At 54.8% G+C, this 26,413-nt stretch overlaps 1 protein-coding gene across 5 annotated transcripts in view; it reads right to left on the reverse strand.

Moving 5' to 3' along the window:
• The window catches only part of KCNAB2 (potassium voltage-gated channel subfamily A regulatory beta subunit 2), a 96,317-nt gene that overhangs the window by 46,267 nt on the left and 23,637 nt on the right, over positions 1 to 26,413 (reverse strand). For 2 of the 5 annotated variants that reach the window (XM_018060452.1, XM_018060454.1), the window contains exons 2-3: positions 12,516 to 12,644; positions 11,205 to 11,246 (exon numbers count right to left, since the gene is read on the reverse strand). In XM_018060452.1, coding sequence (XP_017915941.1) covers positions 11,205 to 11,246; positions 12,516 to 12,592 — 119 coding nt within the window. In that variant the 5' untranslated portion in view covers positions 12,593 to 12,644. Of the gene's footprint in view, positions 1 to 1,150; positions 1,587 to 11,204; positions 11,247 to 12,515; positions 12,645 to 22,818; positions 23,235 to 26,413 lie in introns of those variants that run through there. The other 3 variants (XM_018060453.1, XM_018060455.1, XM_018060456.1) reach the window with 3 other exon arrangements.

Consider the following 26,413-nt stretch of genomic DNA (forward strand, 5'->3'; position numbering starts at 1 on the left):
AACAGAAGCAGGGAGGGGGCTTCTTCTGGGTGACTGGCTCTGGCCAGGGCTTGTCCCTGGAAGGCACAGGAATAAAGCTGAATATTTGTCATTTATAGACTCAGCTGCCAGCTCTGGGGCTCTCTGGCCACTTTCCGAGGCTTTCAGAGAAGAAAGGGGGAGGGTCAGTGCACTGTCACTGATTCCAATGACAAGCGAGCTAAACAGAGTGTCGTTCTGAGGTTCCAATGGAATTGAGCCCTACAAGCCCATCATCAGACAACCAGGGACACCTAAACCACAGTCTTTGTTAATCACATCTTTAAGCATAGTCGCAGCAACCAGTTCAGAGGCCACCTGTTGAAAGACACTTCCCATGGAAAGGACAGGCCAACCCAAGCACATCTTGGTCCCTAGGACCTCGCACGTTCTGATGCACAAATCCATGTGGGTAAGATAATGAATCGAGGACTTTCCCCTAATTAGTGTTTCCTGCTCGTGCTCAGTTGCTAAGTCGTGCCCGGCTCTTTGAGACCCCACGGACTGTAGCCCGCCAGGCTCCTCTGTCCATGGGATTCTCCAGGCAAGAATACTGGAGTCAGGTGTCATTCCCTCCTCCAGGGGATCTTTCTGACCTGGGGACCAAACTTGCATCTCCTGCAACTCTTGCATGGGTTGGCGGATTCTTTACCACTGAGCCACTTGGGGAGCAATTCGTGTACATCCCAGTGAGACAGCAAGAAGAGGGATGACATAGTAAGTGTACTCTGCTGCAGTTTTTTCAAAAAATCACCATCTCCCCACGGAGGAGATACCAAACACCGCAGTGTTTATCTCTGGAGCAGAGGACCACACAGACCCTCGTTTTCCCTCTGTTACACATTCCTACGCAGTCAGCATTCTGCTTTTGCTTTTGGCCTGCCACGCAGCATGTGGGGTTTCAGTTCCCTGACCAGGGATCAAACCCATGACCCCCGTAGTGGAAGCTCACAGACCTAACCACTGAACCGCCAAGGGAAGTCCTAAGGTCAGCGTTCTTAAAACCCCAAGAATTTACCCCGGTTGACAACAAATGGTTACCCCGTTTCCTGGGCTGCACCCCTCTCGCAGCAGCCCTCGCCTTGGCCAGGGGATCTCCTGCCCCCGCCCAGCGCCCTGCCCCGCCCCTTACCGGTACTTCATGCCAGTGCGCCGGGCGGTGCAGCTGTCCAGGGAGAGGCCGTGCATGCGCAGGAAGCTCTCCATGTTCCTGGCCTGGGCGGCCGCCCGCACCTCCCGCAGCCGCTGCAGCTCCAGCGTGTCGGTCTGGCGGACGGGGTGCAGGGCCCAGTCCGAGTGACACCTGCTGCTCACGCTCCTCAGGCTCTCGCTGTACGTCATGGACAACATGGTCCCACCCGGCCCGGGAGCCGCCGCTGTCCAGATGGTAAACGCCCAGTGGTGATGGGTTAGAGAGCCTCCCCCTGCCCCGGGTTTCCCGGGCTGGACGCTGGCCCCGGGGGCAGGGGCGGTGGCAGAGCCACATCATCCAGCTAGAGCGGCCACCCAGGGGTCCTGGCCCCGGGGGACAGGGCCTGGCCCCAGGATATGAGCATCTCCTGACATGAGGTTCTTGGTCCTCAAAACTGCGCTGGCAGGGAACTCTGGCTGAGCCACCCCCTCTGTCCCCTGCATCCACGAGACAAGCCCGGGCGAAGCTGCGTTCTAGGTGGGCAATGTCAAAAGAGCGCTCAGGATGAGAACAGCGCAGGAGCATGCAGGGAGCCCGGCCCCTCCGCCAGGGCGGAGGACTTCACGGCGCCCCCAGGAGTTGTTCCCTGGGTAAAACCAGCTACAGGGCCGAGCCGGAAGCAGCGTAAGCACACCTGTCGCTGAAGCAAACTCTCGTGTGATTTTGCCGGGAGTGTCGCACCCCCGGGGAAGGCCCTACTCGTTCACAGACTGGTGAAGAAGGCAATGCTATCCACACCGGCATTCTCTGCTTGTAGAAAGCGCCATTGCACCAGCGCAGTTCTTTGGGCTCCATGCGCAAATGAATTATGTCACAGTTTAGTTTTTGCAACAGAAAACACTGAGCGGATGCATTTAAGGAGGCAGTGAGGCGGGGGCAGGGGGAGGGAAAAAGTTGGTAAATTGAAAACTTAAATGTTAAAACCCATTGCTAAATCATCACCTGAAGGGATGATTATACTCAGAAACTAAAAACGTTAAGTGTCCATCAATAGGGAAACTCGCTATGTACCTGATGGTCCATCAGATTTCTGTGCAGCGTTCAGGAGTGAGGTGTCTCTGCATGAACTGATAGGCAATGAGCCCCAGGAGGCAGAGTCAAGAAAGACTAGGCGAGGGGAACACGTGTGTGCACAGAACGCTGCCGTGTGTCAATGCACACACACATGTGAACGGGTCAGTTGGAGGGCTTCACCATGGCTGTGCCTCAACATCCTACAGGGGCTTTGCCTGGGCAACACGGACACGGTCGCAGGGGGCAGGGGCTGTGCTACAGTCCAGGGACTCCCTTCTCCCTCAACACCTGACCATGGACCTCCACCCTGGCCTGGATGCCTGCACGGTGGCCCCAGTATTGTCACCGTCACTGAGTCAGGTGAGATTCATCTTTTCAGCTGGGTCAGCTGGGCCAGCCCGGGAGGTGGAGGGACCAGCTCTGTCCCCACCTGTGCCCCAAGGGAGAACAAGCTCCGTTATCCTGGGAAGGGCTGGGGGCTGTCCTGGGGGCTGAGGCAGCTGCACAGTCCCTGAGGGTGGAGATGGTGCTGGAGCCCCCTGGGCTGGTCCTTCCTCGTGTGAGCTCCCCACCCCTGCCTGACACTTCACATGCCTTTCTCCATGGCAGGTGTCATTACCGGACAGACCACAGGTGTCTCCATCACCTTGTTTGTTGAGCTGATCCTCCTGAGAGTCAGGTCCAAGAAGAAAGGGACTCTTCTGTCCACTTTCACTGCTGTGCCTGTGCGCTCAGCACCTGGAGCAATAACTGGGCATTTCCCTGGCTGTGCTGACAGGGAGGGGCTGGGCTGACCCCTGATCAGGCCAAGCTCTCTATAGGCTGCCTTCTCCTGGCCAGGACTTGCATTACCATGGTTCAGACCCACGGGGAGGGGGCTGCAAAGGAACCTCTGGATTCCCACAGGGTTTAGACTAAAGTCTCTGATGGGTGCTTCTGCAGGCAGGCACACCTCAACACAAAAATCCCCACTTTTCCGGAGAATCACATTGCTGGCAACAGAGGGGCCCCAGGCTTGGGGTGGGGGGGTGGCCCAGGAAATGGCACCTTAGAAGCCCTCAGAGTGGGCAGCACCAACTCCCTCCTCCCCTCCATGTGCACGCTGCCCACAACCCGTCAAGCAGCTGCTTCAGAGGCAGCTGTGTAGCCTGTGGCTCATGGCCTGCATGGGGCAAAAGCAGACCACTCCTGGCTTCTGTGGGGGTCTGTATTCAGAGAGACCAGCTGGGTGGGGAGCAGTTGCAGGGGCACCTCCCGAAAAACAGGATTAAACTCAGACACACACGTTCCCAGCCCAGCCCAGCCAGGCTGAGATCAATAGCCATTAGCTTTCAAGACATTACTCGCAACAAGCCATCCTGGTCTGGCTCCAGAAATCTAGCCACAGCCTCAGGGTTGCAGTAACTGTGTGGCTGAGTGGCCCGGTTATGGGCAGGGGCAGCCCTGTGTGTCACCTGCTTGGTGTGACCCAGGCAGGTACCTGGACCACTCTGAGACTCAGTCTCCACATCTGTGAAATGGCATGGGCAGAGGCCTATTGTGTGGGCTGCTGTGGGTGAAACGGAACCATCCTGGACAACTGGACAGGGGCTGGCCTTGTGGTGGGAGAGTGCTGTGTGTGGGAGGTGGCTGCCAACCATGAGACGTGGAACATGGTACCAGTCATGATAAGTGGTGTGGGCACAAAAATACACAAGACAGGGTGGAGGGGAGACGGCCCAGCAGGCAGGAGCCTGACCACAGGCCTGAGTGATTCTAGGGGCCGTGCAGGACGAAATGTAAACTCTACCCATTGCCCCTGGTCTTGCAGAGTTACACATTCCTAATGAGACAAACGTAGTGGGTGTCGCCAGGAATTGGAGGGAGCCCCTCTGTAGGGTTCTCGTGCATGCTAAATTGCTCTCAGTCATGTCTGACTCTTTGTGACCCCATGGACTGTAGCCCACCAGGCTCCTCTGTCCATGAGCTTCTCCAGGCAAGAGTACTGGAGTGAGTTGCCATGCTCTCCTCCAGGGAATCTTCCTGACCCAGGGATTGAACCCACGTCTCTCAGGTCTCCTGTATTAGCAGTGGGGTCCTTTACCACTAGCGCCACCTGGGAAGCATGTCCGGGAGATAGCGGACAGGGAAACCTGGCGTGCTGCAGTTCATGGGGCTGCAGAGTCAGATATGACTTACAGACTGAACAACAACTATCTCTGTGGGGACTGGGCTCTCCCCTGTCGGTCATCTCTCCTATCTTGTGTTATAGTGGCCTTGGGAGGGGCCCGTGGGTGGGGCAGGGCCGCCAACCACACAGAGGGAGCCCAGAGCCTGCCGCTGGGTGAAAAGGTCCCCACGGCACAGGGCGGGCTTGAGTCAGGGGACTCGTGGGAGGAGATGCGGGCTGTGGGTGGGCATGGTGGCCCCTGGCCTGGGGTGGAGGGCAAGGCTGCAGCGCTCACAGGGGGGCCTGTGCCCTGGGGGTGTCCCGCGGGCAGAGCACAGCGAGGACGAAGCTGGGACACCTTCCTCACCCTAAGGGCCTTGAGGGAGGCAAGACACAGAGGGATTCTGGCAGTAACAGTGCTGCCCAGCTGGAGAGGACAGGGAAATAAGCTGGCTCCTCCACAGGTGAGCAGGGCTGGGTGCTTGGATGAGGGGCCCCAGGAAGACTCCCCTTATTGGAGCTCCTTCTTCGGCTGCCTGACTGCTCAGTGACCCCAACCTCTCGCTCCTCCTCTTTGCCACCCTGCCTACTCACCTCAGGAAGAATTAGCTTTCCTTAACAACCACTGCCGGAGAAGGCAATGGCACCCTACTCCAGTACTCTTGCCTGGAAAATCCCATGGACGGAGGAGCCTGGTAGGCTGCAGTCCATGGGGTTGCTAAGAGAAAGGCACGACTGAGCGACTTCACTTTCGCTTTTCACTTTCATGCATTGGAGAAGGAAATGGCAACCCATTCCAGTATTCTTGCCTGGAGAATCCCAGAGACAGAGGAGCCTAGTGGGCTGGTGTCTATGGGGTTGCACAGAGTCGGACACGACTGAAGCGACTTAGCAGCAGCAGCAGCAGCAGCAACAACAACCATTGCTAATTACAGACTCTACAGGGTACCCCCTGCACTGGGGCCTGCCTTTTGCAAATCTATTCCTGTGGACAGGGACCTGGGGAATGCTCGTGAACGGACCGCGTGACATAGAAAAATGGAAAGAAGACATTAACCTCATTAAGCCATGGGAATTGCAACTTTGCTGAGCAGCCTTCCACCTGGGATTCCTGAACTGAAATCAGTTTACTGGGAGCCACCAAAGCCTGAGATGTGGGATCCAGAAGGAACCTGGAAAGTCTCTTTGAAACGGCAACATGTGTCTGGACACCAGAGAAACTGGCCAGAATTCCCAAAGCGGGCGCGCATGGAGGCAGGGGCATCATTCCGGGGCACGGCTCGAAAATGCAGGGCATCGCGTCAGGGGAAAAACAAAACCAGTTTTGCTCGAGAACCATCAGTAAGCCAAGGCCCAGAGAAGCAGCCCCCAGCTCTCTCAGGCCTGTGCTTCCAAACAGACCTTTCAGACAGCACCCAGCCTTCTGCTGTCGTTATTCTTGGGGAAACTCGAAAATGCTGGGTCTTAATGGGGAACCCGACGGGGTATCAGCTGGAGCTCAGGTCCCCCAGATGGGCAGAGAGGCAGGGCCGGGAGGCAAGCAAGCTCAAGCAGCAGAACGCCCACCCTCCTTCTTCCTGTGGTTACCTAGGACTAACTTTCTTTTTGAGGTTTCCCACTTTGAAAATATATAGAGGGTCTCATTTCAGATCAGCCAAAAAGGCACCCCCAAATGCTGTCCACTCCCGGGATGCTTGTGCCCCAGCAGCATCTCCCCCCCGCCCGCAACCAGGGAGGCGGCTGCCACTTGCCTCCTGAGCTGAAGGGACCACTCACCTGCCTCGCTGGCGTCTGCTGGTTAAAAGGGACACAGTCTGATTTACTAGGGCTCACCAGGCGTCTACGGAGCTGGTGCGGCAGCTCTTTCATTAGGGAGTGTCACTGCAGGACGTCAGAAGCAGTCGGTGAATGAGAGGTCCCACAAGGGTCGGGTTTGGAGGCAGTGAGTCCATTAGTCCTATTAGGGCGTCTGCATCTCACTGAGAGAGGCTGAATTATTCACGAGCGCGCCTCTTCCCCTAAAAGCCCGGGAAGTGCAGTTCCGTAGTGCAGCCTGGCAAGGCAGCCTCCTGCGTCCCGGCTGGGAGGGGGGACCGGCTGGGGTCCTGCTGTTCCCTTGGGCGCATGCCCCCCTGCCTGGAGACACTGGACGCTGGGAGGAGGTGCAGGCTGGGCTTTCTGGTCTTTGAGGAAGGGATCTAGGCTGGTTGGCTTTCTTCCCACCACGTTCTTAAATGTCTGCAAGCTGGGGAGCCCAGGGGCCCACAGCATAAGACCACCACCCACAGAGAATGGGTGCGGGCCTGGCGAGACACGCCTTCAGCATGCACAGATGGATGCCCTGCCTCCTTCTGCTGGGACACACCCCAGATTGTATGTCCTATGCTGCCAGGACCTATATATGGACAGAAGGTTTCTGCAGTTCGCTGTGTAGACACCACATGGAGACCCTTCCTCACTGTCCTGAGCTGGGGTTTGGAAGACGCTTTGCGGCTGAGCTTGGGGGTGATCTATGCTGAGTCCCTGTTCTGGGCTCTTGACCACAGGGGCCCTTCATGTCATCCTGGGACCCCTGCCCCCCAGAGACTCAGTGTGACACTATCTTCCAGCTGAGAGATCGTGCCAGTGGCATGGGATTCTGGACAGAGGCCGAGCTCATTGCCTCATGACACGCCTGCTAACGAGGGTGGCTCCAAGGAGTTGGGGGGAGCACAGCCCCATATCTGGAGTGGAAAGAAACGTGAGGCTGGGGGACGGCATGGAAGTGGAGGTGACTGGTAGTGGGGGATGACCTGGAAAGGCCTTCGTGATGGACCTTCTCTCTTTTCTTTAGATTTTTGTTTGTTTGGTCGTACCATGCAGCTTATGGGATCTTAGTTCCCTGACCAGGGACTGAACCCATACTCCCTGCAGTGGAAATGCAGAGTCTTAACCACTGGCTTAATCACCAGGGAAGCCCCTGGGATGGTTCTTAAAGGCCGAAGCCCATGGTCAGTTCCATGGCCTCTGTGTCACATGTCATCCCCAGGCTGGAAGTGGCCATTGTGGCCTCACTACTGGGTGCTGATCATGAGTCTGACCTGCTTGGAATGAGGCCCCATCTCCTTCCCCTGGGCACCATTTCCCTCGCATCACATTGTCCTTCTCCACACCTGCCCCTTGGACACCAAGCCCTGTGGACCTGGCTCCTCTTAACCTCCACTCCATCCTCCCATGGCCCCAGTGGTTCAGCCCTCCTTCACCTCTCCTGGCTCCCACATCTAGCCTTCCCATTCCCCCCATCTCATTCCCTGCTCCTAGGCTTCCTTCCTGCAGCAGAGCCCTGCTCCCTGTCCTGCTCTAACACCATTGATGTCTCCTCAGTGCCCACCAAAGGCAGTCAGGCTCCTCTGCTTGGCATTCTTGGCCCTCCATCCTCAGATACCCATCTGCCTCCCTAGCCTGGCCTCTGGTCACTCTCTTTCCTGTCCTGTACCTGAAGGCCCAGATGATGCGACTGCCACTTCCTATTCTCTGGGCACCTCTCTGAGCTGTGCTCAGACTGTCCCCTCTACTGGAATGCTCTTCCTGGTGTCTGTGTTGAATTCTGTCTAGCCTGAATAAGGTCCAGCTCACTGGTTCTATGATGCCTTCCCTGATTCTCAGCCAGCTAACCACTCACTCCAACAGCTCTCTGGACTCTCTCAAGACCCGTTTACCTCCTAGATGCTATTAGAGTGATTTAGGTTTGGGGTAGATTGTAGTCAGCATCAGTCCTTCTAATGAATATTCAGGGCTGATTTTCTTTAGGATTGACTGGTTTGATCTCCTTGCAGTGCCACGATGTCATAAAAAGGGCAGCAGAGGATGAGAGGGCTTCCCTGGTAGCTTAGCTGGTAAAGAATCTGCCTGCAGTGCAGGAGACCCCGGTTCGATTCCTGGATCAGGAAGATCCCCTGGAGAATGAATGGATGGGCTACCCACTCCAGTATTCTTGGGCTCCCCTGGTGGCTCAGATGGTAAATAATCCACCTGTAATGCGGGAAACCTGGGTTCAATCCCTGAGTCGGGAAGATCCTCTGGAGGGGGGCATGGCAACCCACTGCAGTATTCTTGCTTGGAGAATCCCCACGGACAGAGGAGCCTGGTGGGCTACAGCCCATGGGGTCCCAAAGAGTCGGACACGACTGAGCGACTAAGCACAGCACAGCACAGAGGATGAGATGGTTAGACAGCATCACTGAGTCAATGGACATGAGTTTGAGTAAACTCTGGGAGATAGTGGAGGACAGAAAAGCCTGGTATGCTGCAGTCCATGGGGTCTCAAAGAGTCGAACATGACTTAGCGACGGAACAACATCAGGAACAACAGGATTGCACTACTGTGGCCCATCCTTTTCCCCTTCTCTGTATCATGTGATGTGGTTCTCCCCTGGGCTTTCCCCCTTGACATTGGGCTTGGTCATGAGCTTGCTTTGACCCAAAGAATGAGCAGAAGTGACTGTGCCTGTTCAAACCATTGGCCTTCAGACACATTTTTCCTCTGGCACTTCTGCCACGAGAAGAGACCTGGGATGGCCCCTGGTTAGGCAGGATGGAGAGAGGGTGAAACTTGCCTTCAGCCTGAAGCCCAGAGACCAATCCAGCTGAGCCCAGCCTAGATGAACTGACTTCAGTCAACCCACAGACACATAAGCCCCTGAGTCTTGGGGTTGTTTGTTATGCAGCCTCCTGTGTATGAGCTGACAGGTACACGGTCTTCCCTCTTTTACCTGTCTGTAAGTTGCTGGAGGGCAGGGCCTTGGGACATTTTGCCCTGTTGAAGGAGGGGTGCCACCCTTCTGGCTGACTTAAATAACCATCCACCAGCCATGTCAGACCAGTATGCTGAATGATCCCACCCCATTAAGGTCATCACCAGAGGCCCCACAAGAGATGCCTGAGTGTCTGTGTGAAGTGACCACATTGGAGCCTCAAAGGGCAGGATGGCCAGAGCCTGTGGCGTTGAATGTGGAGAGGCTGAGCAGGGAGTGGGGTGGGGGGTGTCTTCAGATCCAGGGATTCAATTCCCCCACAGAGGCCCTCCTCGGGGCAAGAAGGCCTCACAGGGATCAGATGCTCACCCAGAGGGGTTCCCAGAGGGTGGAAAAAAGGGTGGATCTGGGGGGTTCTGGGGTTAGCAAGGGGCGTGGGGCACCCTTTCATTTCCACTTGACTTACTGGGAACTTCCTATGGGCCCTTTCAGCTGCCGGCCTGGCCTGCTCTCGTCTCACCTTACTCCTTTCCTTCCGGGAGTGAGGCAGGCCTCAGAACAGCATCTGAGGATGCAGCTTAAGTGCATGTCTGGTTTCACTGGTTGAATCCTTCTGGACAGATGGCACACATTCATTCTGGCATATTATGTCATACATACATGCACACACACACACAATATATATACATATACACACACATACCCACACCCACACACAACACGTGTACACACATACAAACACACACACATTCACACACAATACACACACACACGCATACCCACATATCCTCACAACACATGTACACACATACAAATACACGCACACACATACACAATATACACACATACACACATGCATACCCACATACCCACACACACAACACAGGTACACACATACAAACACACACACATACATACAACACACATAGACAGACATGTGTATATGATGATAAACACTTGTATCCAGTAAGAGCATTTGCAAACCTAATAAGTTCAGCCCTAACTATTTCGAGCAAGACCTTATCTAGCCAAACCTCCAGCAGAATCAGATTTGGACCTCTCTTCAGAGCTCTCTGTAAGGGGGAAGACCTCATGGGAGCCACCAAAGCAGTGGGGAAAATGAGCTGGAGAACCCAGCCCCACAGTCGTGTTCAGACACAGGACCAAGAAGACTGCATGAAGGAAGAATCACAGGGAAGTCTGGCGCCAACCCCCACACCCACTGCCTGAGCAGGGCCCCTGGAGCATCGGCAATAAGACGCCACACGCCAGGGAGCTGGCTCTGGACAGAGACCTCTCAGGCCTGGAGGCCACGATGCACCACAGACAGAGCCCTGCCTGCTGAGTGTCCAGTCCCAAAGCTGGCGGCGCTGCCCTGTGAGTTCCATAAGCCTGAAGTGTTTGCCATGGAGGAAAATGTCGAAGTAAATTCCCGGAGCTAGAGATTTTCAAGAGCACGTGTGTTCGTGGCGCATGCCCTACCCTAGAGGTCAGGAAGAGGCTGCACAGAGGGAGGCAGGGACCCGTCCTGGAGGATTCTGCTGATGGCAGGTGCCTCAGGCTGGACTGCAAGCCTGTCCCATCTGCTGACAGCCTCTCCCTCTGGGGACACGGGTGTGCTGACTTCCAACAGGGAAATAATCAGAAAGAAGCCAGCACATCCATCCCCACCCTGACCCAGGTCCCGTCGGAGCCACACACCGCAGGGAGCTCTGTAGGCTGCAAATCAGCTCAGATCCAGGGACAAGGGGAGAATGAGGGGCTGGGGGCATGTCTTTCACTTTGACCAGCCAAGAGCACAAGCTGGGATCACAGGAAAGGACGCAATCTGCCGCCGGAGGAGCGACGTTTTAAGAGAGATTTGGCGAGCGCCCAGCTCAAATCAAAGCAAGTTCCAGATGAACCCACACGACGAGCCCGACTGCACGGTTTCATCATGATGCCGTCGCAACACCGAGAGAGGACCAGAGCCTGAATCTCATGGGGAGGATTTTCACGTTCGGAGAAATCACCAGCGCCCCCGGCCCGGATGGCGGGATCCTCCCACCCGCTCCCGTGCTTGCTGCCAGGTTTTAGGGAAAACGGAGAAGCTCGTTACCTGTAAAACTGGAGCTGTCTTTTGGGGCTCCCATACCGAGTACTGCGGACAGCAATGGAGGGGAGAGAAGGAGACAGGGAGAGAAGAGAGAGAAGCCACAGTTGTCATCAGCCACGCACAGGGAGGTGCCAGCCCAGGAAGCATCACCGACGCCCCGCAACCCCGGCCCCGCCCCCCTCTGCTTGGGTACCGAGCGCTCGGCCGCAGCGCCACCCAGTGGCACAGGGAAGCAGAGGCCCGTTTATTTGGACACGGGGGTCTCTGCCTGGTCTGGTTCTCACGCCCGGCGGGGAAGTGAAGCCTAGAGGTTAACCTCTGGGGAAGTCGTTGGGTTTTCACGAATCATAACAACGATTGAAAACACTCAAACCAGGAAACGCCCACATCCAGCTGCTGGCAAGTCTGCAGGAGACTATGGAGTTCTTTTGAGGATCTCGATTAAGGAGGGATGCCCCGTTCCCCATGGTTTTTGCAGACACTCATTCTAGCTCAGGCCCTGACAGTGACCTGCAGATCCAGCGGCTGAAGGACTGATGAGCCCCAGGGTTCCACTCGCACCCCAGTCTTCCGTGACAGCAATGCCATCAGGGTCTGTGCTCTGACCAGAGCCAGCTGCTCCATCCCACACCTTCCCCACAGCCTCCCTGTGGTTCAGCCTGGGCTATTTTCCAAATGGAAAGACCCAGAACTGGATCTGGAAATGGGCTTTCCAGGAGAAGTTCTCATGGGCCCAGTGAGCACCTGGACGCCCCCACTGTCCACAGCCTCCACACTGGCTATAAGGCTTTGAGCCTCGTTCAGGGTGTTGGGGAAGCTGGTGGCACCACAGGAGTCATAACATGTAAAAGAGAAACAGAATCCAGGAAGGGCCTCTGTTACCTCCCACGGAATATTTCAGAAGAGTCAGAGACAAGGCAGGAGTCTAATCCTGGCTCTATCCCACCTGGTCAAACCTCTCATTTTTTTCTTCCCATTTTGGTCTTAAAGGCTTCCCTGGTGGCTCAGATGGTAAAGAATCTGCTTACAATGCAGGAGACCCAGGTTTGATCCCTGGGTCTGTAAGATCCCCTGGAGAAGGAATGGCAACCTACTCCAGTATTTTTTACCTGGAAAATCCCATGGACAGAGGAGCCTGGTGGGCTATAGTCCATGGGGTACATGGAGAAATGGTTGGCTTGCATGCAACTTACAGCCCTGTGTGCTCACTTAGTCTGTTCCCTCTGGGTCATGGGGAGGTGGCTGGCTTGGGGACCCCTCCTCAGAGGCAGGACTGATCTTGGGAGGGCTTGGGGGATGATGCAGGGGGGTCACCTGTAGATCATGCCGGGGGAGCCCGTCTGCCGCAGGGAGAGCCGAGCTGGGGAGCCTGTGGTTGATTCCGGATACATGGAGCCGGCCTCACTTGCCCTGAAGCGCTCCCTTCTTCACGGAGGCGAGGTTCTGAAGGGAGAGCAGAGAAAGAGGGGAGCTGGTTAAAAAAGACCAGTCAGCTACGGTCAAGATGCTCTGTGATCCCGAAGCCTGGTTCGTTGGGCATCTGTATGTCCTTCGTCAGATAGACAGGGCTTCCCTGTTGGCTCAGCAGTAAAGAATCCACCTGCCAATGCAGGAGACACAAGTTCGATCCCTGGGCTGGGAAGATCCCCTGGAGAAGAGAATGGCTACCCCTTCAGTATTCGTGCCTGGAGATTTCCATGCACTGAGGAGCCTGGCGGGCTACAGTCTATGGGGTCGCAAAGGGTCAGACATGACTGAGCGACTGAGCACGCATGTACGCATCAGACAGACAGACAGACAGACAGACAAACCCACAGGGGCTCAGATGAGCCTGAGGTCCGGTTCAGTGCTGGTGAAGACTCCACTCCATCCCTCCATGCTCCCAGCCTACCCCTCCCTGACTGCTTTCCTGAGGTTCTGAGCACTTCTCCATTGCCCAAACTCTGTAGAGATGGGAGGACCAGAGCCAATCTGTGGACTTGGGGTCTGGGCTGTCTTCCTCAGGCCAGGAGGTAACACTGCGGTCACCCAGGATCCTATTGGGTAATTCACTTTCCCTGGGGCTTCCCAGGTGGCACTAGTGGTAAAGAATTTGCCTGCCAATGCAGGAGATGCAAGAGATTGGAGTTCGATCCCTGGGTAGGGAAGATCCCCTGGAGGAGGAAATGGCTACCCACTCCAGTATTCTTGCCTGGGAAATCCCATGGACAGAGGAGTCTGGCAGGTTACAGTCCATGGGGTTGCAAAGAGACAGACATGACTGAAGCGACTTAGCTTGCATGGCATGCATGCACTTTCCCTGACCCCAGCCCACTGAGGGGGGAGGGGAGCGATCATGCTACTCTGCTCAGTCCTTCCAGTGGTTTCCCCTTCTATCCAGAGTGAAAGCCTCGGTCTCAACAGTGGCCTCCGCCTGAGCCATGACCTCTCTGACATCCCACTCCGCCTCCTGCCTCTTTGGTCACTGCCACAGATAATATGGGCTCCATAGGGTCCTGTGAGCCCCACAGACACTCCAACCTCAGGGTGTCCACACCTGGTCTCTCTTCTGCCCAAGCTCTCTGACCCCAGACCCACCTGAGGGACACTGACCTTCACCTCCTGATACAGAGGTCACATTGTCATGGAGTCATCTCTGGATGTGCGTGCATGCATGCTCAGTTGCTCAGTATTGTCCCAACTCTTTGCAACCCCATGGACTGTAGCCCACCAGGCTCTTCTGTCCATGGAATTTTCCAGGCAAGAATACTGGAATGGGTTGTCATTTCCTTCTCCAGGGGATCTTCCCAACCCAGGGATTGAACCTGCATCTGTGGAGTCTCCTGCATTGGCAGGCAGATTCTTTACCACTGAGCCACCTGGGAAGCCCCTTCTCTGGACACTATCTTAACCCTTCCTTGGCACCTGTCACCTTCTAGCACACCTTATATTTCACTTGCTGTCTCATTTATGACCCCAATATGTCAGCTCCATGGATGCAGGGAGTTTTGTCTGCTGGGTTCACAGCTGTGCCTGGCACATCTTGGGTAGGGGGAGGGCTAGGGACTGGTGCCTAAGGAGCAGGCGACAGGGCAGTCTTCTCTGGGGTTGCAATGCCCGCTCTGTCCAGTAGGGGTGATCACGGCAGCTACAGGTGGCAGTGGTCACTTAGGGAGGCGCTCTACTCCTTACCCCTAGCCCGGACTCTGGAAGGTCAGCTCCCTCAGGGTCAGAAGCGAGCTTCTCGGCCCACAGCCGGGGCCTGGCCATGCTCTGATGCCCACTTATGAGAAAAAGAACCACAAGTCACGATCCATGCTTGTCTCATTCCTCCTGGGGAGGTCAGCACCTTGGCTGCCCCAGAGAGGGAAAAGGATTGGTGAGATTTCCCCAAGCCCCCTGCTTAGCATTCAGGACACAGTTCAGGGGCACAGCCAACGTGCCCAGAGCCCACGTCCTTGCTCTGCAGCTGCCACCATCCAATCAGGAGCCACTGCATCTGCCAGGCAGCCAATCCCCGAGGACATGGCATCCTAGTGGGGATGCTGTGACTCCCAGGCTGCGCTGGGCTCCCGCACCTCTGAGGCAGGCAAGCAGGCATGCCCCCCACTCCCCGGGATTATTCAGAAGCTGTGTGACAACACACCAGGCTCAAGAGGGACGGGAGGGGCGCTGAGAGGGTGTGGCTTGGGGTCCAGGCTGCGAGTCTGAAGGCTGGGTCCCTCCCGTCTCCTGCACACCGACTGGATCTACGTGTGACCTTGAACAAACTACCTGGTTTACACCTGGAGACACAGCATGGAGTGCTCACAAGGCCTGTTCATACTTTCTCACGGGAGCAAAGAGAAGACATGCCTTGAGCCCAAGAGGAGAGATGCTGAGTCAGTCCCAGCTCTTACCCTTTGCAGGCTGAGCTGAGTGACGACAGGGAACCTAGAGGGTCAGGAGACTCCAAGTGTGGACAGTATTCTCTACAACTTATTATTTTGAAAACTCGCAAACATCAGAAAAATTGTAAAAGCTCAGAACAGCAGCAAACACCTACTGCCCTTCATCCTACTTACCCATGGTCCACATCTGCCCCGTGTGCACGCACTGTCTCCCCTCCCCCTTCCTCACGTCTTCTCCCCTCTTCTCACACACACTTTTTTCCTGAACCATTTGATAGTTGTGATCTCATGCACATCACTCCTCAGCACTGCAGCAAGCATCTTCTGAGAATAAGAATTGTCTTATATAACCCAATACCAGGATCATGGCTAAGGCAATTAACTCAATACCACCCCATATAGGTGGCTCAGTGGAAAAGAATCTGTCTGTCAATGCAGGAGACATGGGTTCAATCCTTGGGTTGGGAAGATCCCCTGGAGAAGGAAAGGACAACCCACTTCAGTATTCTTGGCTGGAAAAATCCCATGGATGGTGGAGCTTGGTGGGCTGCAATCCATGGGCTTGCAAAGAGCAGGACACGACTTAGGAACAACAACAACAATCTGATATATAGCCTATATTAAAATGTTCCTCATTTTTCAAAAAAGAAGAAAAATCTCATATAAACACCCTAATCTACCACCTAATAAAATAATTAGAAAAAGAACAAACAAAATCTGAAGTCAGCAGAAGGAAGGAATAAAGATCAAAGAAGAAATAAATAAAATGGAGATTAAAAATTTCCCAATGATTCCAAAATATATTCTATAGCTTAAAAAATTCCAGAATCCACTTAAGGTTTACAAATGGCCTCGGTTATTTCCCTCCTGATCCAGCACCTCTCCCACTCCCACCCCCATCGCTGTTTTCATTTTTGCTTTTCATGGTATTGAGGTTTTTGCAAAGCTCAGGCCATGAGTCCTGCAGACGGCCCCATGGTTTGCATTTGCGACTGCAGCCTGATAATTAGATCTGGCTAAACCTTTTTGGTGAGGTGTGTCCTTCTGGCACATCTAAACAGGACGCACCCGTGTGTTTGCCCATGATGGGCAAGCCAGGTTCTGTCACTTGGTTAAGACAGCTTCCACCCGGCGCGGTGCACTCCTTCCTTCATAATTACCCGGGAACCACAAGGAGGCCTCTCTGAGGCTGCGTGAGGATCCAGTTCCCCTGCAATCTCTCACTGGAAGTGTTTTCCCCACTTCAGTTTTCCGAGAAAGGCCGCTATGCAACCGGTTAAGGCTCCAAGTGCAGACGTGAGAGGGCTGGAGGCCGAGTTTAAATGGGAAGGAAACACAAACACGGACTCCTGCGGGTCTCAGGCTGTCATCAAAGCTGCAAACCCAGCCAGGCCCTGACGGTCAGACTCTTGCAGGGACTTGACTGAGGGCCCCAGAGCAGCGGGATGGGCCCTGAGACTTGGGTTGACAGTATTCTGGGCAAGTGGACCCATGACATGATTTTAAACACAGACACGCGCACTGACACCCACAGAGGGAAAGACCCAGAATGAACTGGGATGAACTGGGCAAAAAGTTCAGGGTCACAGCAGACCACGGTGAGGCACCCTCAACTAGGACACATGAGCTCTCTCTTCAAGCCTCAGTTTTCTCATCTGCAAAATGGGTGGCTGGCCTATAAGACCCTCAATTTCTCTGTTGCAGCTCAGAATAAATGACTATATTATTCTGGGGGCTGATGTCCCTGAGGGTGTCCAATTCAGAGCTGGAAGTGGCTTCCTCTCTCTCTCTCTTTCTCTGATCCTTCACCCTCAGCATTGAAGATGGAATCTGACTTCTCAGACTTGATAAGAGCTACTTGCATGAGAGGGAAGAATTCAGCGCATCCATGCGAGAGAAGAAAAAGAATTCACAGTGAAGCCAAGAAGCCGTAACGTTCAGACCAAGCCGGTGAGTCGAGAGATGCTTTCTGATTGAGTCTGCTTGGCGGACCACCTGCTCTGGTTTCTCAGATGTTCTGGTTGATGAGCTGGCATCTGATTTGCATAGGAGGGAACGAGGGTCTAGGAGACTGAGTCATCAGTCTCCAAGCCTCACTCCTCCCATAAACAGGTCTTCTGCTGAGTGACTCTGCCACTTCCCCTAAACATGCACGCGTGCGTGCACACACACACATAAACGCTCAGACCAGTGGAGAATGAGCAGAATGATGAGGTGTCATCTCTAGCCTCAGCCATAGGAGACTTGTACTGGAGCCTCTGCAATTGTCATGGACGAACTTGCCCAAGACAACTCCCACCACCTCTGGTCCAAAGAGGCCAGGCTCCCATGCAAGAGCCACCTGACCTTAGCTGGGCATTGCCAGCTGCCCTGTGATGTGTAGCTGGAAGAACCAGGAATGCACTGACCTGCCATGAGGACTGTTATCCAGAAGGAGTGGACTTTTAACTTTAGCACTGCTGGCAGCATGTTCTGGGTCATTCTTTTTACACTAAATTATAACTCCACTGGGTGACCGGGAGCTACTTCCAGTTACTGGAAAAGGAGGCCAGGCTGTCTCTCTACTGTAGACTCTGGAGCCCAAAACTTGGGTGATGGGGACCTTCATTTAAGTGAGATTTCGTGATGTGAAGTTAGCCCTTTGAGCTTTGGAGAGGGTGCATGCATGCTAAGTCACTTCAGTCGTGTCTGACTCTTTGTGATCCCATGGATGGTAGCCTGCTAGGCTCCTCTGTCCATGGGATTCTCCAGGCAAGAATACTGGAGTGGGTTGGGATGCCCTCCTCCAGGGGATCTTCCCGACCCGGGGACTGAACCCACGTCTCTCATGTCTCCTGCACTGACAGGTGTGTTCTTTACCACTAGCGCCACCTGGGAAGCCCTTCTGGAGAGGGTAACTGTTTCTAAATCGAAATCTTGCTGGAGGGATTTAGTGGTGGTTTAGTGGGTAAGATTGTGTTCCCAAGGCAGGTGGTCTGGGTTCCATCCCTGGTCAGGGAACTAGGTTCCACATGCTGTAACTAAGACCTGGTGCAGTCAAATAAGTAAATAAATAAAAATTAGTATTAACAAAGAATCCTGCAGGAGCCTATTCACGCTTCCACCTTCTTTTAGGGTTGGGTGGGTGACCCAGCTCCATTCTGAATGACTCTGGGAGACCATCCCAGGTGTTGGGGAGGGAGTCGAGGCCCAGTTGGGGTTCAAATCTGCCCCTCGGTTTGAGCTGTAACTGCCCTTTATTAGTATCTGCTGCTGCTGCTGCTAAGTCACTTCAGTCGTGTCCAACTCTGTGCGACTCCATCATCAGGCTCCCCTGTTCCTGGGATTCTCCAGGCAAGAACACTGGAGTGGGTTACCATTTCCTTCTCCAATGCATTAAAGTGAAAAGTGAAAGTGAAGTCGCTCAGTCTGTCCCACTCTTCGTGACCCCATGGACTGCAGCCTACTGGGCTCCTCTGTCCATGGGATTTTCCAGGCAAGAGTACTGGAGTGGGGTGCCATTGCCTTCTCCGTTATTGCTATCTGGGCTTGGGCAAATCTCTTGACCTTTCCAAGTGTCAGTTTCTCCATCTGTGAGATGGGATGGTAAGAGGAGTCGGGGAGGAGCTCTTGCGTTACCAGGTGGGGTGAGCAGTGAGGGCCCCGGGGGCTGGGATCTGCCTGTGCCCAGCCTGGCTGAGGGAAAGTGCTGCCCAGGGCTGGGAAAGTCTGAGATCATAGCTCCTTCCTGAACATTTGCACTCTGAGCCAATGGCAGGTGAGGTGGTTCTTCCACAGGTGTGTCCATCCTAGCGTTCTCAGACTCACTACAACTCCTTTGCTGCCTCTCTCCCTTGTTCTCAGAAGTCTTCTCATCTTTTTCACTTTTCCAGAAAAAGTCTCATTGCTTACCGAAGAGACCATGTGCAGCTGTGACTCAGTGTCATGGTGCGGGGCCATCTGGGGCTGCACCCTCATTCTGGACCATCCTGGAAGCTCAGAGGGTCCAGAAGGCTGGGCCCTAGTTCACTGAGGTCTTAAGAATGATAACACGGTATCAGTTACCTATTGCCACATGACAAGGATTAGTGGCTTACAACAACAAACGTTTCTCACACAGCTTTGGAATCAGGAGTCCGGGACTGACTTGACTGTGTGGTTCTGGCTCAGGGTTTCTCCTGAGGCTGCAGGCAGGATGTCAGCTGGGGCCACAGTCTCATCTGAAGGCTCCTCTTCTAGTTTCTTGCCTCACCATGCAGCTTACGGGATCTTAATTCCCTGGTCTGGGACTGGACCCTGGCCCTCGGCAGTGAGAGGTCAGAATCCTAACCATTGGACGGCCGGGGAATTCCCTTGAAGGCGCCTCTTCTTGGACATCTCCTGAATGAAGCTGTGCACAGGATGAGTCCTGTACTCCCTGGATCTCTCATGCAAAAGCAGTTGGCTTCCCCCAGGGCAAGGGATGGAGAGAGAGCGGCTGCTGTGTCTTACCTGAGACTCAGGAGATGTGTCTATGGGTCATAAAGCCCAACCCAAATATGACAGAGGGTGTGAGGACCCGAAGGTGGGGCCCCTTGAGGCCATCCTGGTGGTTCACCATGGAGACACCAGTGATGGACTCTTGCTCTTACTCAGTCCTCATTTTCCGTGCCTTTCCATACTGTTCATAGGGTTCCTGCGGCAAGAATACTGGAGTGGTTTGCCATTCCCTCCTCCAGTGGACCACGTTTTGTTGGAATTCCTCACTAAGACCTGTCTGTCTTGGGTGGCATGGCAAGACTCGTAGCTTCACTGAGTTATGCAAGTCCCTTCACCATGACAAGGCTGTGATCCCAAGGCTCAAGAAGGCTGAGCGCCAAAGAATTGATGCTTTCAAATTGTGGTGCTGGAGAAGACTCTTGAGAGACCCTTGGACAGCAAGGAGATTAAACCAGTCAATTCTAAAGGAAATCAACCCGAATATTCATTGGAAGGACTGATGCTGAAGCTGAAGCTCCAATACTCTGAACACCTGATATGAAGACCTGACTCACTGGAAAAGACCCTGACGCTGGCAAAGATTGAGGGCAGGAAGAGAAGAGAGTGACAGAGGATGAGATGGTTGGATGGCATCACTGACTCAATGGACATGAATCTGAGCAAACTCTGGGAGATGGTGAAGGACAGAGGAGCCTGGTATGCTGCAGTCCACGGGGCTGCAGAGTCCAACATGACTGAGTGACTGAACAACAGCAACATTTCCCCTGAGACCACAGGGATGTTGGCTCCAACAGGGTATGGGGCTTCACTTCCTGTGCTCACTGATTGTCCCAGCAGCATCAGGTACACGGAAGATGCTCTGTGAGTATGGTGCCTGGGTGTGACGGGCGTTGGGTGATCTCCCCAGAAGCTCAGGCCTCAGGGTTAGGACTCAAGTTCCTGCTTCTCAAACTGATGTCATTTTGCATGCTGCTTCTCGAACCCTGGAAATCCTTCCTATCAAAGCCCTGAGGTATAGCTCTGACTGTGACACAGCACAAAACCACCATCCTTCACAGGCCCAGAGCCTGCGGGAGCCACGATGGCCACAGGGCGCCTCAAGAAGAGACAGGAAGAGGTGTAACTGCTTGAAACCACAAAGATCCGGAAGGGCGCTTGTGTAACTCCTCTTCCTCTCTCTCCCAGAAGCTAGGAGCCCCAAGATGGGAGACAACTCCTCCCCTACGAGCAAGATGAGCAGCAAAGGGCGAGAACTACCGAATCTGTGTGCACTTGAGGTGTCCATTGTGCTCATGGAGTCATCGTGGGGGACAAGCAAAGGGGCCTGGTTGCTAGAAGGGGCTGGAGGTCAACACCACCACTCCCAAAGAGCACCATCCCGATCTTGCTGAGTCAGATGTTCGCGGGGAGAACGGTGCAATCTTTATAAGGGGCTGGGGGTCGCAGCCAGGACGCTCTGCTGTTTGCCAATGAGAACCTCAGTCTCTCCTCTCAGCTCCAGAGGCCTGAGCCGGGGGGACGGGTGGCATAGTGACCGCCCCCCCCCCAACCCAACACTTTATAGCATGGACCACATGTGGTCAGACAACAGTGGAGAAATCTGGACCCGTCATGGAGCCCGGGGTAAGACTGCCTGATGGTGTCTGTTCACATGTCTGATCAGTGCCCCATTAAGAATTCCTTATCAACATCACAGACTAAAAGTTTTCATCTTTTCAGAGCAACCTTCAGATGCCTGTTCCCTGATTACAAACAGGTCAGTCAGCATAGAGCCAGAGCTGGACTGTTTCAGGGAGAGTTCCTGCTCATATATAATTAGTGTCATGATAAAAAAGATTATAGTCCCCAAACCCGCCTCTCCCAAAGCAACGATGACAGGCCTTTCCCCTAGTGCAGACCACCCAGGTCCACACCCACTGCTCATGCACCTGCTGGCTGGGTGCTTTCCACTTGAGGTGAAGCCTCACTGTTGTTCCTGGGTACATCCCAGCTGCACGTAGTGATGGCAGGTTGGGGGTCAGCAGCCAAAGGCCCCCAGTCTTGGGGACACCCTGGGAGGGGATGGAGGCTTGGCTCATGGGGTGGGGGTGGGGGGCTCATCTCTCGGCCATGGCTTCCCCAGCACCATCCAGATCCTGGTGACCACAGGTGGAAGGGTGTGGTCACTTGATCCTGGGAAGAGGGGCCTTGGCACTCTACAGACCATGTGAGCTGCAGCGGGTCAGGGCAAGACGCAGGAAACAAAACCCCACACATGCTCTGGAATCTCCATAACCTTGCCCGAGTGCCCAGGCCAAGGCCTCCCCACGGTCATTTATTCAGCGACCATCAGAGCCTTCCTGTCCCAGCCCAGGAAGCTCAGGGTCTCCTTCCCACCTGCCACCCTGGCCTCCCACAGTGACCACAGCCTGCACCGATATCCTGCTGGGGCCCAGAGTGGAGAGAAGAGCGAGGTGGGGGAGGGAGGTACCAAGAGACTGCACTTTTCCGGGCCTGGAGGAGGCGCCTTAGGCACCAGGGAGCTTGCCTTGTGCTCCCTCCACGTGGTGACCACGGGTGCTCTGCCAGGACAGAACTGAAGGGCAGGGAAGGGATCCGAGGGATCCTCCTGCCATCCCCTCTTGCCCTGAACTCTGCCCTCCAGGAGAGGGGAGGGATGGGGCCCCTTTCATTATTTTTAAGGCAGGATCCCCCTCCTTCTGACTGTAAAACTACTCTCTACTCAGAGATGGGAACCCAGGTCTGGGGTGGTGGTCAAGGGGGTTTCTGGAGACAGCAGACTGGTAGGCTCCTCTCCAGGAGCTGCTGGGGCTGCTCAGCAGCTGCCCCCTCACCCCCCAGGCCCCACGGAGGAGGCCCCGCTGCGCCCTTGATCTCCAGCAGCAACTTGACTGGGTGATGAGAGCAGAAGCCAGCCACCCGGGAGGTAGAGCTGTGTCAGACACCTCCACTGTGTGCCACATGCCGCGCCCCGCCAGCCCGCCCGCCACCCAGCAGTCACTGGGTCAGAGGAAGCTTGCCAGTCTCTCCGGGGTAGGTAGGGGGGACACCTGCAGCTGCTGTGACAGCTGGCCACGTGGGCTCTGCCTGGGTCTAGCAGGGAGTCCACAGGGGCAGCTCCCACCCTGGCTGCAGCCAGTCCTGTGGGGGCCCAGGGCCCAGGGAGCTGCTGGGCTGAGGAACCCTGGCAGTCAAGGGAGCACCCCAACCCTGCAGAGGGAGCTGGGGTGCTGTCCCCTCAAGCACAGACCCCATCCTGGGAAGCAGAGTCCCCACAACGTCCCGAGTACCTGCTCTCGGGTCAGAATGGCCGGAGACAAGAACATCTTGGTGTGTACGAGGTGGAAGGTGAACACGGCGGGACCACGGGCCAACCAGGAAGCTGGTGGCGTGAGCGACAATGCGGAGGATGCTTGGCGAGACAGGGTGTGGCTTCTAGTCCCAGGCGTGTCCTGAGGAGGGCCCCAGACAGCCCGGGGGGCCCCTCTCTGCCAGGGGGTGGGGACAGATATACGCCAGGCAGCCACGAAGCTAGGTCTGGGGCTGTTAAAAAGAGTTCCTGCTTACTGGCGCCAGCTTTGTGCCAGGGCTGGCCTACACACCTTCTACCCTCGCCTCTTCATTTGATTGTTCCCAGAGCCCTGGGTGGGGGGGTTACTGCTGCATGGATGATGACCCTGAGGGTCAGAGGTCAGGCCTATGGCTGGGATTCAAACCCAGGACTGGGCTGATTCCAGAGTTGCGCTCTCAGTCAGGTACTGCTAGGACGCCCCCCCGGGGGGACAGTGAATCTGGGCAGGAATCTGCCTCTCACTCGCATCCCAGTCCTGGTCCCAGCACTGTGCCAGGACACAGCAGGTGCCTGAAGGTGATGTGGGGGTGGGGCAGCCTGGGAGGACAGGTGAGGGGGATGCCCCTTCCTGGGGGGGTGGGGAGGGGAGAGCCAGAGGGAGGGTGTGGATGGAATGTTCCATCTGTGCTGTGCTGCACCTGCAGCCCCAGACATGGCCCATCACCCGGCCAACCACGGATTCTCCCCCCTCACCTCCCGGGTGGGTCCCCCTCTGCCTCAGGGGTGGGCACATGGCTCTGAGGCTGCTGAGGGAGTTGGCTACTGCACTCCCGGCAGGATGAAGACACACAAGGGGTGATGGAAAACAAAGGGGAAAGAGAAGTGAGAAGTAAACAGCCTGGCGGGGGTGGGGGGGGGTTGGGGGGAGAACAGGAGGGAGAGAAGTGGGGAGGGAGAACAAAGAGAAAAAAAGAAAAGCCCTGGGGAGGGGTTTGGGAGGAGAGCCCCCTGGCTGAGTATCCCCAGTCACACACAGCCCTTGCCGCCTTTAACCCTCAAAGGTGGGGATGTCTTTACAGTCAGGACTCTAGGCCCATGAATATTAAATGCTACTCAAGGCCACCATAGCCTGCCAGGCTCCTCTGTCCATGGGATTCTCCAGGCAAGAATACTGGAGTGGGTAGCTACTCCCTTCTCCAGGGGATCTTCCCGACTCAGGAATCAAACCCAAGTCTCCCGCATTGCAGGTGGATTCTTTACCGTCTGAGCCACCAGAGAAGCCACAGTGAGTCAGGCCTCAAACTGCAGCTTCTTTCACGGCCCCTGAGAGTAAACCGTTTTTCTGCAAGCATCTGCCAACGCTTCTTCAAGACATTCCTTCGGAAGTGGGAGGGCAGGCGACCGCTCAACGCTGGGCTTCAAAGTTCAGGATACTTCATTTAGCCTCAGGGGCTTCTCTGTGGACGTGTTTGAGCCATAGATTTGAGCTGGATCAATAAACATGACAGAGTTGCTGAGTGGTCCATTGGCCACCTACGGGCCTCACTTCCTGAGTCATCTTCCAGCTGGTGAGGCTGGGACACAGTCTATCAGCAGAATCCTGGTTGAGGTTCCAGGAAATGTTGCTTTCCTTGTGGCAAGGGAATCTTCTGGAATTTTTCTTCCTCATGAGGAGGCTACCTCCTGAGTTCTGCCTCTGTTTTTTCTTTTTGGCCGTGCCTTGTGGCATGTGGGATCTTAGCTCCCTGGGATCTAGCCTGTGCCCCCTGCGTCAGGAGCACATGGAGTCTTATCCATGGACCACAGGGAAGTCCTCTGCCTCCATTTTCAGCACAAGGAGTGATGCAGGGTGCAGGGTGTCTCAAGCTGGGGCAGGGGGCAGGATGTGGCCTGCATGGGGTAACCTGCAGCAAATCATCTTGTTCTTTGCCCCTAGTCTGACCACAGACCAAGGTGGAGTGCCAGGAGGGTCTTGAGAGTGTCTCAAGTATGCTCCTGTTAAGGGCAGGCCTCACCGGGGTTCCAGCTGTGTTCACAACTTAAGGAGCAAGCACTGAATAGATCTGTCCATGGAGATTCAGGTTTCTTTGGGTCAGGACCCTGGGTGGCAGGCACATCCCCCAAGTGTAGCTGGAGAACTGGGTTCATGTGTACTGTTTGCTCCCAAGGTTGAGAAGGACAGAGTCAGTCCAGGGCTCTGGAGACACACAAGTTCCTCTGCAAACCCCCCATGTTGCTGAGCCACACATCCCTCCACCTGTGGGGAACTCTAAGCAGATTAGTCCTCTGGGGACAACTGAAATGATGAAAAAGGTCCTTTTTTTTTTTTTTTTTTTAAATGAGGAGTTGAAATCTCCATCCTTGTAACTTCCACCCATGACGTCCACTTCTACTCTCCAGCCTCTGAGCTAAGAATAGTTCTCACGTGTTTTAAGTGGTTGGAAGAAAAACAAGAGGAGAATATTTCATGGGACATGAACATTATATAAAATTCAAATCTCAGTGTCCATGAATAAACTTTCATTGGTGCAGAGCCATGCACATTCAGTTGCCATAACAAATGCCACATGTGGTGGTGGGGGGGCTGTCAACATCAGATATTTCTTCCTCCAAGTTCTGGAGCCTGGAAGTCCCAGTTCCAGGTGTGGGCATATTCAGGGTTTGCTGAGGACTCTCCTCCGACCTTGAGGATGGCCGCTTTCTCCCTGTGTCCTCAGAGGCCAAGAACAAGCTTGCTGCGGTCTCTTCTTATAAAGGCACTAAACATGGGACCCCACCCTCAGGACCTCATCTAAACCCAGTGTCAGTTGTTCAGTTATGTCCAATTCTGTGACCCCATGGACTGTAGCCTGCCAGGCTCCTCTGTCCATGGAATACTGGAGTGGGTAGCCATGCCCTCCTCCAGGGGATCTTCCCAACCCAGGGATTGAACTCAGGTCTCCTGTGTTTCTCGTAGATTCTTTACTGACTGAGCCACCTCCCAAAGATCTCAGCTCCAAAGAGCATCCCATTGGGAATTAGGGCTTTAACATCCCCAAGTGGGGCTAGTGGTAAAGAATCCACTGCCACTGCAGGAGACACAGGTACGATCACTGGGTTGGGAAGATCTCCTAGAGGAGGAAATGGCAACCACTCTAGTATTCTTGCCTGGATGAACTGATGGACAGAGGAGCCTGGCAGCTGCAGTTCATGGGGTTGGAAAAAGTCAGATATGACTGAGCGACTGAGCACTTCATTCCTTCATATGAATTTTGGGGGACACAGACATTCAGGCCAGAACACTAATTCATGTATCAGCTATGACTGCTCTCGCATCACGTGGCAGAGCTGAGAAGCTGGGACAGAGGCTGCACAGACTGAAAGGCTAAAATGCTTACTTTCTGGTCCCCTGTAGAAAAGGTTTGAAGAGCCCTGTTTTAGGAGTTACCGAGGCCACACCTCCCTCCTTGAGCAAAGGGGCTTTGGGCAACCTTCACACACACCCTTTGGAGGCACAGACTCCCACCCCCCGCCCCCAGCAGGACTTCACCCCCATCATTGTAAGCACACACCTGTTTCCTGGGTCCACATCTCGGGCAGTACCTCTCTTCACA

This window comes from Capra hircus, chromosome 16 (assembly GCF_001704415.2).
Source record: "Capra hircus breed San Clemente chromosome 16, ASM170441v1, whole genome shotgun sequence".
Classification (NCBI taxonomy): domain Eukaryota; kingdom Metazoa; phylum Chordata; class Mammalia; order Artiodactyla; family Bovidae; genus Capra; species Capra hircus.